Source organism: Eurosta solidaginis, chromosome 2, assembly GCF_040869045.1.
Source record: "Eurosta solidaginis isolate ZX-2024a chromosome 2, ASM4086904v1, whole genome shotgun sequence".
NCBI classification, from domain to species: domain Eukaryota; kingdom Metazoa; phylum Arthropoda; class Insecta; order Diptera; family Tephritidae; genus Eurosta; species Eurosta solidaginis.
The window spans coordinates 288,167,732-288,183,335 of record NC_090320.1 but is presented as its reverse complement, the minus strand read 5'-3'; the positions used below and the strand labels follow the sequence as shown (position 1 = coordinate 288,183,335).

The following is a 15,604-nucleotide window of genomic DNA, read 5'->3' as shown; positions in this document are numbered from 1 at the left end:
CGAAAAAGTAACAAAAAAATCTCGAAATGACTTATGGCATAACGGACGAATCCAGAAATGACCTCAAGCTTCCCCAAATGATCCCAAAATTGTCCCGAAATGACCCTGATGGATCCGGCAAGCCATCAAGAATTGATGCCGGAAGAATCCCCAAATTATCCCGAAATAATACAGAAAAAGTCATGAAATGACCCCTAAAGGGTCTCCAAATGATCCCTGATGGGTTCCCGTACAGATCCCGAAATCCATCCAGAAGTGATGCCGGAAGGTCCCCAAATCATCCCGTATTAGTCCCAAAAAAGTCCCGAAAAGACCCAGACGGGATCCCGAACGGATACCATCTAGAAATGATGCCGGAAGGTACCCCAACTGATCCCGAAATAGTCCCGAAATGACCCCGACGGGATCCCGACAGCTATCCAGAAATGATGCCGGAAGGTAACCCAAATGATCCTCTAATAGCCCTGAAATGACCCCGATGGGATCCCGGACGAATCCCGGACGAATCCCGAAAACCATCCAGAAATCATGCCGAAATGGACGCAAAATGAAAGCGGAAAGGTCCTCAAAAGATCACCTAATAGTCTCGATGTGACGCTGACGGAATCCCGGACGGATCTCGAAAATCATCCAGAAATGATGCCAAAAGGGTCCCCAAAAGATCCCGTATTAGTCGCGAAAAAGTCCTTAAATAACCCCGACGGGGTCCCGGACAGATCCCCAAAACCATCTAGAAATTATACCGGAAGGTACCCCAAATGATCCCGAAAAAGTCCTGAAATGACTCCGACCGGTTCTCGGACGGATCCCGAAAACCATCCAGAAATGATGCCGGAAGACATCTGATCCCGAAATAGTCCCGAAATGACCCCGTCGGGATCCCGGACGGATTCCGAAAATTATCCAGAAATGATGCCGGAAAGGTCCCCAAATGATCCCCTAATAGTCCCGAAATGACCCCGTCGGGATCCCGGACGGATTCCGAAAATTATCCAGAAATGATGCCGGACAGGTCCATAAGTGATCCCCTTATAGTCCCGAAATGACGCCGACGGAATCCCGAAATGATGCCGAAAGGGTCCCCAAATGATCCCGTATTAGTCGCGAAAAAGTCTCGAAATGACCCCGCCGTGATCCCTGACGGATCCCGAAAACCATCTGGAAATTATGCCGAAAGGGACCCCAAATGATCCCGAAAAAGTCCCGAAATTACCCCGACGGGATCCCGGACGAATCCCGAAAACCATCCAGAAATGATGCCGAAAGGGACCCCAAATGATCCCTAAAAAGTCCCGAAATGACCCCGACGGGATCCCGGACGAATCCCGAAAACCAAACAGAAATGATGCCAGTAGGTACCCCAAATAATCCCGAAATGACCCCGTCGGGATCAAGGACGGATCCAGAAAACTATCCAGAAATGATGCCGTAAAGCTCCCCAAATGATCCCCTAATAGTCCCGAAATGACTCTGACTGAATCCCGGACGGATCCCGAAAACCATCCAGAAATGATGGCGAAAGGGTCCCCAAATGATCCCATATTAGTCGCGAAAAAGTCCCGAAATGACCCCGACGGGATCCCGGACGGATCCCGAAAATCATCTAGAAATGATGCCGGGAGGTGCCCCAAATGATTCGGAAAAAGTCCTGAAATTACCCGTCCCGAAAACCATCCAGAAATGATGCCGGAAGGGACCCCAAATAGTCCCGAAATGACCCTGACGAGATCCCGGACGGATCCCGAAAACCATCCCGAAATGATGCCAAAAGGGTCCCCAAATGATTACGTATTAGTCGCGAAAAAGTCTCGAAATGACCCCGACGGGAGTCCGGACGAATCCCGAAAACCATCCAGAAATGATGCCGAAAGGGACCCCAAATGATCCCGAAAAAGTCCCGAAATTACCCCGATGTGATCCTGAACGGATACCGAAAACCATCCAGAAATGATGCCGGAAAGGTACCAAATATTTCTTTGTGCTTGTTGCTTCTGCGGTTGTGTAAGATTTATTTGCTGAGTTCCCGATTCGTTGCTCCTACGCCACCTACTCCTATTGTTGGTGTATTGTTGTTACACTTGTTATTATTAAATGACGGTTGATGCAGTTACGTTGCTGTGTACGACGCGTTAGTGGCAATTGTGTTTGGCCGCGACTATTACTATTGTGGTTGCATCCATTGCTCTGGTGATGCCGCACATCATTCGATGTACCCTATTTCCAGTTCTTGCATATATTTGCCGCTAAATTTGCGGAGCTTTTTGCTGCTGCGGTTTGTAGTATCTGATGGAATGGCTGCTGCAATGGCTGTAATAATTTCCCTTTTAACCCTCTCGTTTTAATTTCCGTTTTTGGCTTTTTCTTTTCCAGCCGGAAACTCGTGGTTAAGCGCCAAATACACGACACGAACATTTTCGCGAACATTCCCGTTATGTCATGTGTCTGCGACCTTTTCTGTCGTGTATGGTGGTGTTTTCCAGTTCGCGCAAATGTTCGCCAAAAATCAAAATATTTTAATTTTTGGCGAACATTTGCACGAACTGTTCGTGCGTGTATGGCGAAATAGCTCATAATCGTAGTAATTTCTGAACGGAAAAGACGTGCGCGGAAAAGTAAAATGGACAATAAAAAATTTCTGAGTGAATTTATTGAAATGTATAAATCTTTGCCATCATTGTGGCAAGTAAAAAGCAAAGATTATTGTAATAGAATTAAAAAGAATAATGATTATGCGACTTTAATCGAAAAATTAAAAGAAGTAGATCCTGATGCCGCAAAGGATACAGTTAGAAGTCTTCAAAGCTATTGCCACTAGCTAGAAAGCGCAAAGTTAAAGCAAGGCGGTGATGAGGGGGAATCGCTTCTCTCATTATTGTATCCCGTTTCGTTATGAGTGGCAAAATTTTTTGTAAAAGTTGGTCAAATGTTGCCTGGCTCATTCGAACGTAATTTTTAAAATCATTTTGTGACGTGAATTCCAGTTCTTTAAAAAGCTCACTTTGTCCAAGAACTGCTCGTTTTTTAAACGATTCTTTGCACCAAATTCTTTTTTTGCGATCTTCTCTTTTTTTTTACGCTTAATTGCCACAGCGAGCAATATTGCTGCAGCACAATTGTTGTCCGTATTCATCGCTGTGGCTATGGCCAAAGCTGCGAACAAGATTGGGGAATGATCGCGGAAATATTCGTGTCATGTATTTGGCGCTTTATCTCCTCGCTAGTGACCGCCGATTTTTTCTTTGTTTCTTTCGATACTTTTGCATCGGAACTTTTTGGTCCCATCACCAGTCACTAGGTGTGTTCGCACGAAAACGCTCCCAAGTGGATCGTAACCGTAGACCATAACAGCAGACCGTAACAGTATGTCATATAGTATAAAGCTGGAGTCATTGGTGCCGTATGTCGTATCGCTGTATCCGTATCCATAACGTAATCAGCTGTTTATCGTTACGACGGTAAACCAAAACCCAATTGGTTGGCTACGACACGGTTACGACCTTAGCGGCACCAATAATCGATTGCATTGATTCTCATAAGGTTGGTCGAATCAGCTGTTAAAAGGTTACCGATACGGTTACCGATAAAGCACCAATGTCTCCAGCTTAACGGATAACAGAACATTTTGACCCTAGTATGCACCACGATAAATGTGAAGTATCAAAATTTAACGTTTTATCCCATTTGGCACGGGGTCCTTATATTCTTACAAAGCTCGTTTCCTGCCTTCTGGCACCATATGTGTAGACAGAGAGCTGAGACAGCACATACCATATACCATTGAAGCGTGTCAATATAGTCGGTTCAGCGGTGGAATCAATTCAGGAGTATCGTTGAAACTCCTGAAATACATATGTATGTGGGATATTTTCGGCAAATGTAAAATAGTTTTCACTGTTTTTAGGCATTTTCAAATATTTTTTTGTAATTAGCCGTGTTTTTTAACACGCGTATATCCGTTTACGCTTAAACTTTATATTGACTGCTAAGAGACAAACTATAAATACACCTCTGAAATTGCTGCGCATAAATTTTGTCCTACTAAATTTCAATACGCATTATACTCAGATGTAACTGAAATATGTGTCTTTGTTTCACCCTGTACACTAATTCTATGTATTCTATGTGTGTCCACAATTCATCGCAACTGATTCAGCTATATGTTATACCCTATGGCCATCAGAGCGTTGCGTCTCCGCTTTTCGGTACACCCTGTTGCTGTAGCTAGTTGTTTTACCACAGCCGCTAGATGGGTCTCCTAAGCATTATCTAAGCGAAGATAGGCGTTTTTTAACACGCGCAAACGAAACGTATACGCACGTGTTAAAAAACACGGCTATTATTTCAATTAAAATAGGCGCTGCTGGGCTGCGGGGTGAATTCATTATTGTATTATTGTATAATATTAAACACCCTGTTGATGTCAGCTGTCAAGCTCAATGCATTTGAACTGTCGACGCAAAAAAGTATGCAACAAATTTGGGCTGAGAAAATTTAACACCAAAATCACAGAATTGAAGGACTGACTAAATTTTAAACGTTATATTGTAATTTGAAATAAACAGCGGCAATGCTAACAGACACAGACGACGATTTCTTCTTTGAGGAAGATAAAATGTAAGTTTTAAATAGAAATAATCGAATTCAACACATCCGTTCGTTCTACATTTTTAATATGTGATTTCTGCGAAAAATCAATATTCTCGTTATCACGCATATGTCAAGTTTAATTATGTTTGTTTTAAAATTTAAACATTTTTTTCAATTTGTACTTTGTACTAAAAAATTTATTTAATTCAATTCTGTGTTTAATTATGAATTTAAATTATTTTGTTGAAATATTGAAACACGTACTCCAAAAAAAGTAGCCATAGCACTTCAGTGGATTCTGTCGCCACACCACTATTGAACATCGAGAAGTAAGTACATATGCATATACATACATACAATTTATAGGGCATGTGTTGTAGAAAAATGCAAATGAATGAATTTTTTCAAAAGTGCTAAACTTCCCGAAGAGACAAACCAGAAGCAGCAACAGAAGTCACCGGAACAGCAAGATGAGCTAAATATTGATGCGAGTACATTTGAGTTGGATATTGAATTAGTGGTTGACGGCGACGTGAGACGAGCAAATGCAAGTGATGATATGGCAACAAGTGTTGTTGTGCCTTTTATTGCTGATCGCATAAATGAATTCGATAGGCATAAATTTGAATTAGATCGGCTGTAAGTTGTGAATTTTTTGTTTTAATGAAGGCGATATAATATTTGCTAGAGATTAGATGTAGATGAATCCACATAGAAACATATGTATGTATCTGTATTGTAGCGGATAATATTTTTCGCACGGTTCCTAGCAGACTAGGACAATATTATCTTTTGTTTTTTTTTTTTTTTGCTTATTACAACTATTGTGTTTAATCTTCATTGAGAAATCTGGTGGTTTACAAAATAGCTGAAGTAGGTAGTAGGCAACGCTCTTTGCGAGGGCAAACACAAACTTGAAAAAGCTGAGAAAAACAAGCAGGACTCAATACGCAATAGGTATTATAGACAGAAATAGTATAAGAAAAACCGAGTCCGAAATATCACTAATACAGCATTGAACAGCAGAATCACATAGTACATACATATATCCAGCGAAATAATTGAAAAAAAAGTGACAGCCCAGGAAGTATAAAAGACGCAGGAAATAAGGCAAGAAAACAGTCACGATCTATAACGTAAACTTAGAAGACACTATCTAACTCCCCTAGCGGGTTAGGGGATTAGAATATACTCGCGGTAGGTATGCCTGTCGTAAGAGGCGACTAAAATACCAAATTGATTCAAGGGGTTGTGTAGCGCAACCCTCTCAAGGGGTTGCCAGCGCAATATTTAGCTTCTCCAACCCAAATGTCAACCTCTCCTACCCGTGGCGAATCCTGTTTCATTGACAGCCGAGGCTCCGGCGGCCCCAACTTCCTCATGGAGCTAGGGTGTGGGGTAGGGCGGTATGGCCTAGGAGGTTTAATGTGGATGTGGTATTTGCGGATGACCCTGTGGGTATTGCCCTCAAACGAATTCCTCCTTTATCACTTCCAGAGGATCCACTACATCCTTCACTTGAGATAATGCTCGATTATGCTCAGCCTGTGTTGTTTGATGCAGCAAAAGGAAAATCTAGTTTTCGATCAAGATGTTTTTATAAGGCAAATTTTAATATGCTGAATTATCTTATTTCTACCCATGACTGGTCGGATCTTTAAGCTTGTAATGATATCGAGTCAGCAACTTCTATTTTTTACAGTTCTCTCGATGGCTTCTTCCATAGCTGTGTGCCTCTTCGCCATGACAGTGCTGAAACGGGCAAACTGCCGTGGTTCTCAAGACATCTTATGAGACTATATAATATCAAATCTAGACTATACAAACGATTTAAAATATCACATTCATGCTCCGATTTTTCTAAATACTTGGTTGCTCGATCAAACTTTCATTGTCTTAATCAACAGTGCTATACATTTTACTTAAACCGGTGTAAGCTTAAATTTTTTAAAAACCCGAAACAATTCTATAGATTTGTCAATTCGAAGAGAAAATCTTCAGGATTTCCATCTGCTTTTGCCTATGGATGTAAGGATGCAAGCTCTGTTGATGATGTCGCCAACTTATTTGTTGAATTTTTTGAGTCGACCTATTCATCTGATCTTTTTCAATCAGATCCCTATCCGTACACCTTAGACAGTTCTAATTGTATTCCAGATCCTGTCATAGATATAGATATTGTTCTCAAGAGTCTTCTTGAGTTGAAACCGAATTTTTCTCCGGGTCCAGATGGTGTTCCTGGTTGTGTGCTAAAGTTCTGCGCTGTCAATTTATCCAAACCGATCCTTAAATTATTTACACTATCTCTGGAATCTTCTCTATTCCCTCCAATTTGGAAGCAATCATTTATTATTCCCTTACATAAGAAAGGTAGTAGGTCCAATATTGAGAACTACAGGGGCATAGCTAAACTGTCGGCTATTCCAAAAATGTTTGAAAAGATCATCACCTGCCAAATTCAATATATATGTAGTTCCTTATTATCACCCAGCCAACATGGTTTTGTTCGTAGAAGATCTACCACAACAACTTGTTTGAGTTCACATCTCTAGTTATGGATGGATTCTTGTCCAATAAGCAAACCACTGTTATTTATACTGACTTCAGCAAAGCATTTGACTCTGTTAATGATGAGCTTTTAACTCATAAACTTGACTTACTGGGTTTTCCGAAGAATTTATTACTTTGGCTTCGCAACTATGTTGTAAATAGAACTCAGCGAGTTATGTTCAAAAACAGTCTCTCTGAGTTGATAGAAGTAACTTCTGGTGTGCCTCAGGGTAGCCATTTGGGTCCATTACTTTTTACACTCTTCATAAATGACTTATCTAAGGTTATTTCGTATTCCCGAGCTCTAATGTATGCAGATGATATAAAACTATGCTATATATATTTGCCTTCCGACTCTTCTCGTTTGGATCTACTTCAGGCCGATTTAGACTCATTTCAATTATGGTGTACAGTAAATCTACTAGTTTTGAACTGTTGCATATGTAAATTAATGACATTTCATAAAGTCCACCCAGTTTAAAAGTCCTATGTGCTAGATGGTGCTCCCTTGTAGCGTATATCTGTAGCATGTGACCTACATAGGTGTTCTTTTTGATGCGAAACTGAGCTTTAACATGCATATTTCATCTATCATAAACAAAGCATCGGGTGTACTTGGATTTATTAAAAGGTGGGCTAAAGAACTTAACGATCCTTATCTAACCAAGACCCTTTACACATCATTGGTACGCCCAATACTAGAGTATTGCCCCTGTATTTGGTGGGGTAATGTTCCTTCATAAACTGATTATCGGAGAGATAGATCCCACTGACCTTGTGAGCAGACTAAATTTTTCTGTTCCTGCGAGAACTTCGAGACACTATGCTCTCTTTCATTTACCCATTCTCCGGCGAAATTTTGCAAATTTAGCCCTCTTCGCAATTGGTGCTCGCGCTATAATGAACTGTATAACTGTATTAGTTTTGAATATTCGGTTGCTGCTATCCGTAAGGAAATACTCTCACGTCTGGACTGATATTTTTCAAAGATTTTTAATAAGATGTCAATTTTTGTTTCAATATTAATTTTGATTTAGATATTGATTAACATTAAAATTTAACTTAATTAATTTTATTGTTTATAATTTTGTTTTTTATTCTAAATTTTGTTTTTACACTTATGTTTTTTCTTATTATTTGTACTGTATCTTGTATCCAGTAGTCGACAGCTTTGTGTCTGTGTTGACTTTAATATATAGCAAAACTAGCCTCTACCCGCGGCCCCGTCCGCAAGGAGAAAATAAAATATATGGACTATTCACGTTAGCCTGCTTATCAAGTTATCTGTTTAAAAATTTTTTTCCGTCTAATGCATTTTATATTCGTAATTGAGTAAAAAAAGAACTAAATGAGCTGATAACCTGATAGGATCCCCAAATGATTCCGAAATTATCTATAAAAAGCTACGAAATGACCCCAACGCTATCGCGGACGGATCCCCAAACCCATTCAGAAATGCCCAGGAAGGGTCTCCAAAAGTTACCGGAATAGACCAAAAAAACCCCGAAATGACAACGACACGATTCTAGACTTATCCAGAGAACTACACAGAAATGATCCCTGAAGGGTACCAAAATGATCCCGAAATACTACCGAAAAAGCTCCGAAATGACCATGATGGGCTCCCGGACGGATCTCAAAAACCATCCAGAAAATATCCAGGAAGGGTTCCTAAATTATCCCGACATAGTAAAGAAAAAGTTCCGAAATGACCCCGAGGGGATCCACGACGTATCGCGAAAACCACAAACAGAAATGATTCCGGAAGGGCCCAAAATGATCCCGAAATAGTCCGGAAATGACCCCGATGGGATCCAGAAATGATCCCGGAATGGTCCAAAACTATCCCGAAAAAGTAACAAAAAAATCTCGAAATGACTTATGGCATAACGGACGAATCCAGAAATGACCTCAAGCTTCCCCAAATGATCCCAAAATTGTCCCGAAATGACCCTGATGGATCCGGCAAGCCATCAAGAATTGATGCCGGAAGAATCCCCAAATTATCCCGAAATAATACAGAAAAAGTCATGAAATGACCCCTAAAGGGTCTCCAAATGATCCCTGATGGGTTCCCGTACAGATCCCGAAATCCATCCAGAAGTGATGCCGGAAGGTCCCCAAATCATCCCGTATTAGTCCCAAAAAAGTCCCGAAAAGACCCAGACGGGATCCCGAACGGATACCATCTAGAAATGATGCCGGAAGGTACCCCAACTGATCCCGAAATAGTCCCGAAATGACCCCGACGGGATCCCGACAGCTATCCAGAAATGATGCCGGAAGGTAACCCAAATGATCCTCTAATAGCCCTGAAATGACCCCGATGGGATCCCGGACGAATCCCGGACGAATCCCGAAAACCATCCAGAAATCATGCCGAAATGGACGCAAAATGAAAGCGGAAAGGTCCTCAAAAGATCACCTAATAGTCTCGATGTGACGCTGACGGAATCCCGGACGGATCTCGAAAATCATCCAGAAATGATGCCAAAAGGGTCCCCAAAAGATCCCGTATTAGTCGCGAAAAAGTCCTTAAATAACCCCGACGGGGTCCCGGACAGATCCCCAAAACCATCTAGAAATTATACCGGAAGGTACCCCAAATGATCCCGAAAAAGTCCTGAAATGACTCCGACCGGTTCTCGGACGGATCCCGAAAACCATCCAGAAATGATGCCGGAAGACATCTGATCCCGAAATAGTCCCGAAATGACCCCGTCGGGATCCCGGACGGATTCCGAAAATTATCCAGAAATGATGCCGGAAAGGTCCCCAAATGATCCCCTAATAGTCCCGAAATGACCCCGTCGGGATCCCGGACGGATTCCGAAAATTATCCAGAAATGATGCCGGACAGGTCCATAAGTGATCCCCTTATAGTCCCGAAATGACGCCGACGGAATCCCGAAATGATGCCGAAAGGGTCCCCAAATGATCCCGTATTAGTCGCGAAAAAGTCTCGAAATGACCCCGCCGTGATCCCTGACGGATCCCGAAAACCATCTGGAAATTATGCCGAAAGGGACCCCAAATGATCCCGAAAAAGTCCCGAAATTACCCCGACGGGATCCCGGACGAATCCCGAAAACCATCCAGAAATGATGCCGAAAGGGACCCCAAATGATCCCTAAAAAGTCCCGAAATGACCCCGACGGGATCCCGGACGAATCCCGAAAACCAAACAGAAATGATGCCAGTAGGTACCCCAAATAATCCCGAAATGACCCCGTCGGGATCAAGGACGGATCCAGAAAACTATCCAGAAATGATGCCGTAAAGCTCCCCAAATGATCCCCTAATAGTCCCGAAATGACTCTGACTGAATCCCGGACGGATCCCGAAAACCATCCAGAAATGATGGCGAAAGGGTCCCCAAATGATCCCATATTAGTCGCGAAAAAGTCCCGAAATGACCCCGACGGGATCCCGGACGGATCCCGAAAATCATCTAGAAATGATGCCGGGAGGTGCCCCAAATGATTCGGAAAAAGTCCTGAAATTACCCGTCCCGAAAACCATCCAGAAATGATGCCGGAAGGGACCCCAAATAGTCCCGAAATGACCCTGACGAGATCCCGGACGGATCCCGAAAACCATCCCGAAATGATGCCAAAAGGGTCCCCAAATGATTACGTATTAGTCGCGAAAAAGTCTCGAAATGACCCCGACGGGAGTCCGGACGAATCCCGAAAACCATCCAGAAATGATGCCGAAAGGGACCCCAAATGATCCCGAAAAAGTCCCGAAATTACCCCGATGTGATCCTGAACGGATACCGAAAACCATCCAGAAATGATGCCGGAAAGGTACCCAAATGACCCCCTAATAGTGCCGAAATGACTCTGACGGAATCCCGAACGGATCCTGAAAACCGTCTAGAAATGATGGCGAAAGGGTCCCCAAATGATCCCGTATTAGTCGCGAAAAAGTCCCGAAATGACCCCGACGGGATCCCGGGTCCCGAAATGACCCTGACGAGATCCCGGACGGATCCCGAAAACCATCCCGAAATGATGCCAAAAGGGTCCCCAAATGATTACGTATTAGTCGCGAAAAAGTCTCGAAATGACCCCGACGGGAGTCCGGACGAATCCCGAAAACCATCCAGAAATGATGCCGAAAGGGACCCCAAATGATCCCGAAAAAGTCCCGAAATTACCCCGATGTGATCCTGAACGGATACCGAAAACCATCCAGAAATGATGCCGGAAAGGTACCCAAATGACCCCCTAATAGTGCCGAAATGACTCTGACGGAATCCCGGACGGATCCTGAAAACCGTCTAGAAATGATGGCGAAAGGGTCCCCAAATGATCCCGTATTAGTCGCGAAAAAGTCCCGAAATGACCCCGACGGGATCCCGGACGGATCCCGAAAACCATCTAGAAATGATGCCGGAAGGTACCCCAAATCCCGAAAAAGTCCTGAAATGACCCCGACGGGATCCCGAAAACCATCCAGAAATGATGCCGGAAGGGACCCCAAATGATCCGCAAATAGTCCCGAAAACCATCCAGAAATGATGGCGGAAGGGACTCCAAATGGTCCCGAAAAATTGCCGAAATGACCCCGACGGGATCGCGGACGGATAAAGAAAACCATCCAGAAATGATGCCGAAAGGGACCCCAAATGATCCCGAAAAAGTCCCGAAATTACCCCGATGTGATCCTGAACGGATACCGAAAACCATCCAGAAATGATGCCGGAAAGGTACCCAAATGACCCCCTAATAGTGCCGAAATGACTCTGACGGAATCCCGGACGGATCCTGAAAACCGTCTAGAAATGATGGCGAAAGGGTCCCCAAATGATCCCGTATTAGTCGCGAAAAAGTCCCGAAATGACCCCGACGGGATCCCGGACGGATCCCGAAAACCATCTAGAAATTATGCCGGAAGTTACCCCAAATCCCGAAAAAGTCCTGAAATGACCCCGACGGGATCCCGAAAACCATCCAGAAATGATGCCGGAAGGGACCCCAAATGATCCGCAAATAGTCCCGAAAACCATCCAGAAATGATGGCGGAAGGGACTCCAAATGGTCCCGAAAAATTGCCGAAATGACCCCGACGGGATCGCGGACGGATAAAGAAAACCATCCAGAAATGATGCCGAAAGGGACCCCAAATGATCCCGAAAAAGTCCCGAAATTACCCCGATGTGATCCTGAACGGATACCGAAAACCATCCAGAAATGATGCCGGAAAGGTACCCAAATGACCCCCTAATAGTGCCGAAATGACTCTGACGGAATCCCGGACGGATCCTGAAAACCGTCTAGAAATGATGGCGAAAGGGTCCCGAAATGATCCCGTATTAGTCGCGAAAAAGTCCCGAAATGACCTCGACGGGATCCCAGACGGATCCCGAAAACCATCTAGAAATGATGCCGGAAGGACGGATCCCGAAAACCATCTGGAAGTGATGCCGGAAGTTACCGCAAATGATCTCGAAAAAGTCCTAAAATTACCCAAACGGGATCTCGGACGGATCCCGAAAACCATCCAGAAATGATGCCGGAAGGGACCCCAAATGATCCCCAAATAGTCCGGAAATGGCCCTGACGAGATCCCAGACGGATCCCGAAAACCATCCAGAAATGATGGCGAAAGGTCCCCAAATGATCCCGTATTACTCGCGAAAAAGTCTCGAAATGACCCCGACGGGATCCCGAAAACCATCTGGAAATGATGCTGGAAGTTACCCCAAATGATGCCGAAATAGTCCCTAAATGATCCCGACAGGATCCCGGACAGATCCCGAAAACCATCTAGAAATGATGCCGGAAGAGACCCCAAATGATCCCGCAAAAGTCCCGAAATGATCCCGGACGGATCCCGAAAACCATCCAGAAATGATGCCGGAAGGGACTCCAAATGGTCCCGAAAAATTGCGGAAATGACCCCGACGGGATCCCGGACGGATAAAGAAAACCATCCAGAAATGATGCCGAAAGGGTCCTCAAATGATCCCGTGTTAGTCGAGAGAAAGTCCCAAAATGACCCCGACGGGATCCCGGACGGATCCCAAAAACCATCCAGAAATTATGCCGGAAGATACCTGACGGATCCCTAAAACCATCCAGGAATGATTACGGAAGGGACCAAAATGACCCCGAAAAGGTCCCGTAGTGATCCCGGAAACCATAAAGAATTTATCTCTCAAAGGTAGGCAAATGATCCCGAAAATACCCCGACGGGATGCCGGATGGATCGCAAAACCCATCCAGAAATTATGCGGGAAGGGTCCCCAAATGATCGCGAAATAGTCCCGAAATTATCCCGGAATAGTCCCGAAAATGTCCCAAAATAACCCCGACGGGATCCCAGACGTATCCCGAAAACTATACAGAAATTATCGCAGAAGGGTCCCAAAATGATCCCGAAATCGTCCCGAAAAAGTCCCGAAATGACCCCGGCGGGATCCCGGACGGATCCTGAAAACCATTCACAAATGATCCCGGAAGGTTCTCGATATGACCCTAACGGGAGTACAAATAAGGTGAAGCTAATTATAAAACCAAGTTAATAAGGCAGCAGGTGCGTTGGAGCGAATAAAAAGTTACAAAGAAACATACAGGTAAAGCTAATAAAAGCGTACTAATAAAAACAATTGAAGAAGGGCGGATGGCGGGAGGAGACGGAGAGCACCATCGATCGTTTTTCCAAAATTGTTTAGATCTCCATCTGTATGAGCCAGATACCAGAAATTACTGATTTAGGAGAACATTTATATTTAGTTATGACAATTTATAGATTTTACATCATAGGGGGTGAGAAGGGGGAGGGGGGACGGAGGGTGTCACTGCTCATTATGTAAGCCCTCGACTTATTTGACCCATTGAGTCTGTAATATTGGTGAAGGCCCGTATAGGTAAAGTTATAATGTGTAAAAATTATTAAAAAGTATTTGTTCGAAGTGGGTCGTGGGTCCCTACCCCCTTTCCATGTTGGAAAAAAATTTCGCTGTGTCCCAAATTTCATCAAAATCCGTGTAGCCGTTCTGCCGTGATTCAGTCACAAAGACGAAAAAATACAATAATTAAATTATAACTGTTCCTAGGGGGGGGACCTCCCCCTTTTCACGTAGTCAATAATCTCTAGAAAATCTTGCAATTTTTTTTTGGAATTTATTTCGCGTCAAAAATTTCCATGAAAAATCATCAGAAAAAAGTGCACGGTAATGCAGTGGACGACGTGTCTCGCGTGCGACCTCTGCATGTCCTCTCCAGGAGACCAAAAGAGATCTTATGTATCGTGGAGCAAAGCGCGGAGTGGATATACATCGAGGCGGGCAACGAGGAAAAAATAATCACGTCTGAGGAAACTCCTAATGCTACTGCTCCCATAATCTACGATGTATCCTAGTGGCTTGATGCTGGAAGCGTATTCTTTATAAAGTTGAATTAGATGAAAAGAAATAAAAAGGAAAAAGACTTTCTAAATTAAGTTGTTGTTCGAATATATTTTAAATGCATTTTTTCTTCTTAATATTATTAACTTGTAATTATATGTATGCACGCACGCTTCGCGTAACGCGGCGGGTGCCGAATTAATAAAAACAAATATAAATCAAATAAAATTGTTTTAAGTTAGCAAAACATAATTTAAAATCATACTTATGAACTACTACGTGAAAACTAAAGGGGGATAGGGGGTCTTAAAATATACTACTGATGGTCACCGAGGGGAGAGAGGGGGATAAAAAGTTGTAGAAAATGGGTCACGATGATATACTTTTCGACTTAAAATAAAGAATATTGCGGTTGTTGTTGTTGTATTAACAGTGAGAATATTGTGGTAGAATGTAAATACATATTTTAGCACAAATTTGTACAAATTAGTGTTCTTTCTTAAAAGAACCAATTTCCTTTAACTATTTTTATACATTCCCTTTAATTTAACAAGTGCAAAAACTCCTATGAAATGGCAGAGAAATCTCCCTCTCCCTCACATTCATAATACCTACTTTTCTCCCATAACCGGTTTCCGCTTTTTCGAACATTGTTTAGAATAGGAGGAAAGGGAGAAGTGAAAAAACTCACAAGGAATTTTTATTTAGAATACGAGGAATGGGAGAAGGGAAAAAACTCGCACGGAATTTTCGTTTAGAATTGGGCTGAATATATATTAGATTAGATTAGATGCTTATAATATAAATCGTTCCCGAGATGGTCGGGCTAGTACCTTAATGGTGCTTTGTTACCGGATCTATATCCGGCAAAGGACCATCAACATCGATCCTTCGGGGAGTTTCTTTATCGTTAATACAACAACAACAACAAAACAACACTATCTAACTTCGGTTATTCGGAGGGCGAATTGTTTTTTTTTATTTTCGTGGACTGTATGTTATTTTATTTGTGTGTTCTTATAGAACAAAGAATGCTAAGAACCTGTTACACCTTTGTATGTATTTAATTAGGGGCGAGCACTTCGGCTCTGAGGTAAAATCTTCCTCGTT

General features: G+C 43.0%; 1 protein-coding gene across 4 annotated transcripts in view; it reads left to right on the top strand.

The window, feature by feature from the left end:
• Positions 1-15,604, top strand: part of PICK1 (protein interacting with PRKCA 1) — a 71,643-nt gene that overhangs the window by 4,508 nt on the left and 51,531 nt on the right. For 2 of the 4 annotated variants that reach the window (XM_067768388.1, XM_067768387.1), the window contains 3 exons: positions 4,355-4,614; positions 4,866-4,916; positions 4,999-5,226. In XM_067768388.1, the coding sequence (XP_067624489.1) occupies positions 4,568-4,614; positions 4,866-4,916; positions 4,999-5,226 (326 nt within the window). In that variant the 5' untranslated portion in view covers positions 4,355-4,567. Of the gene's footprint in view, positions 1-4,354; positions 4,615-4,865; positions 4,917-4,967; positions 5,227-15,604 lie in introns of those variants that run through there. The other 2 variants (XM_067768389.1, XM_067768390.1) reach the window with 2 other exon arrangements.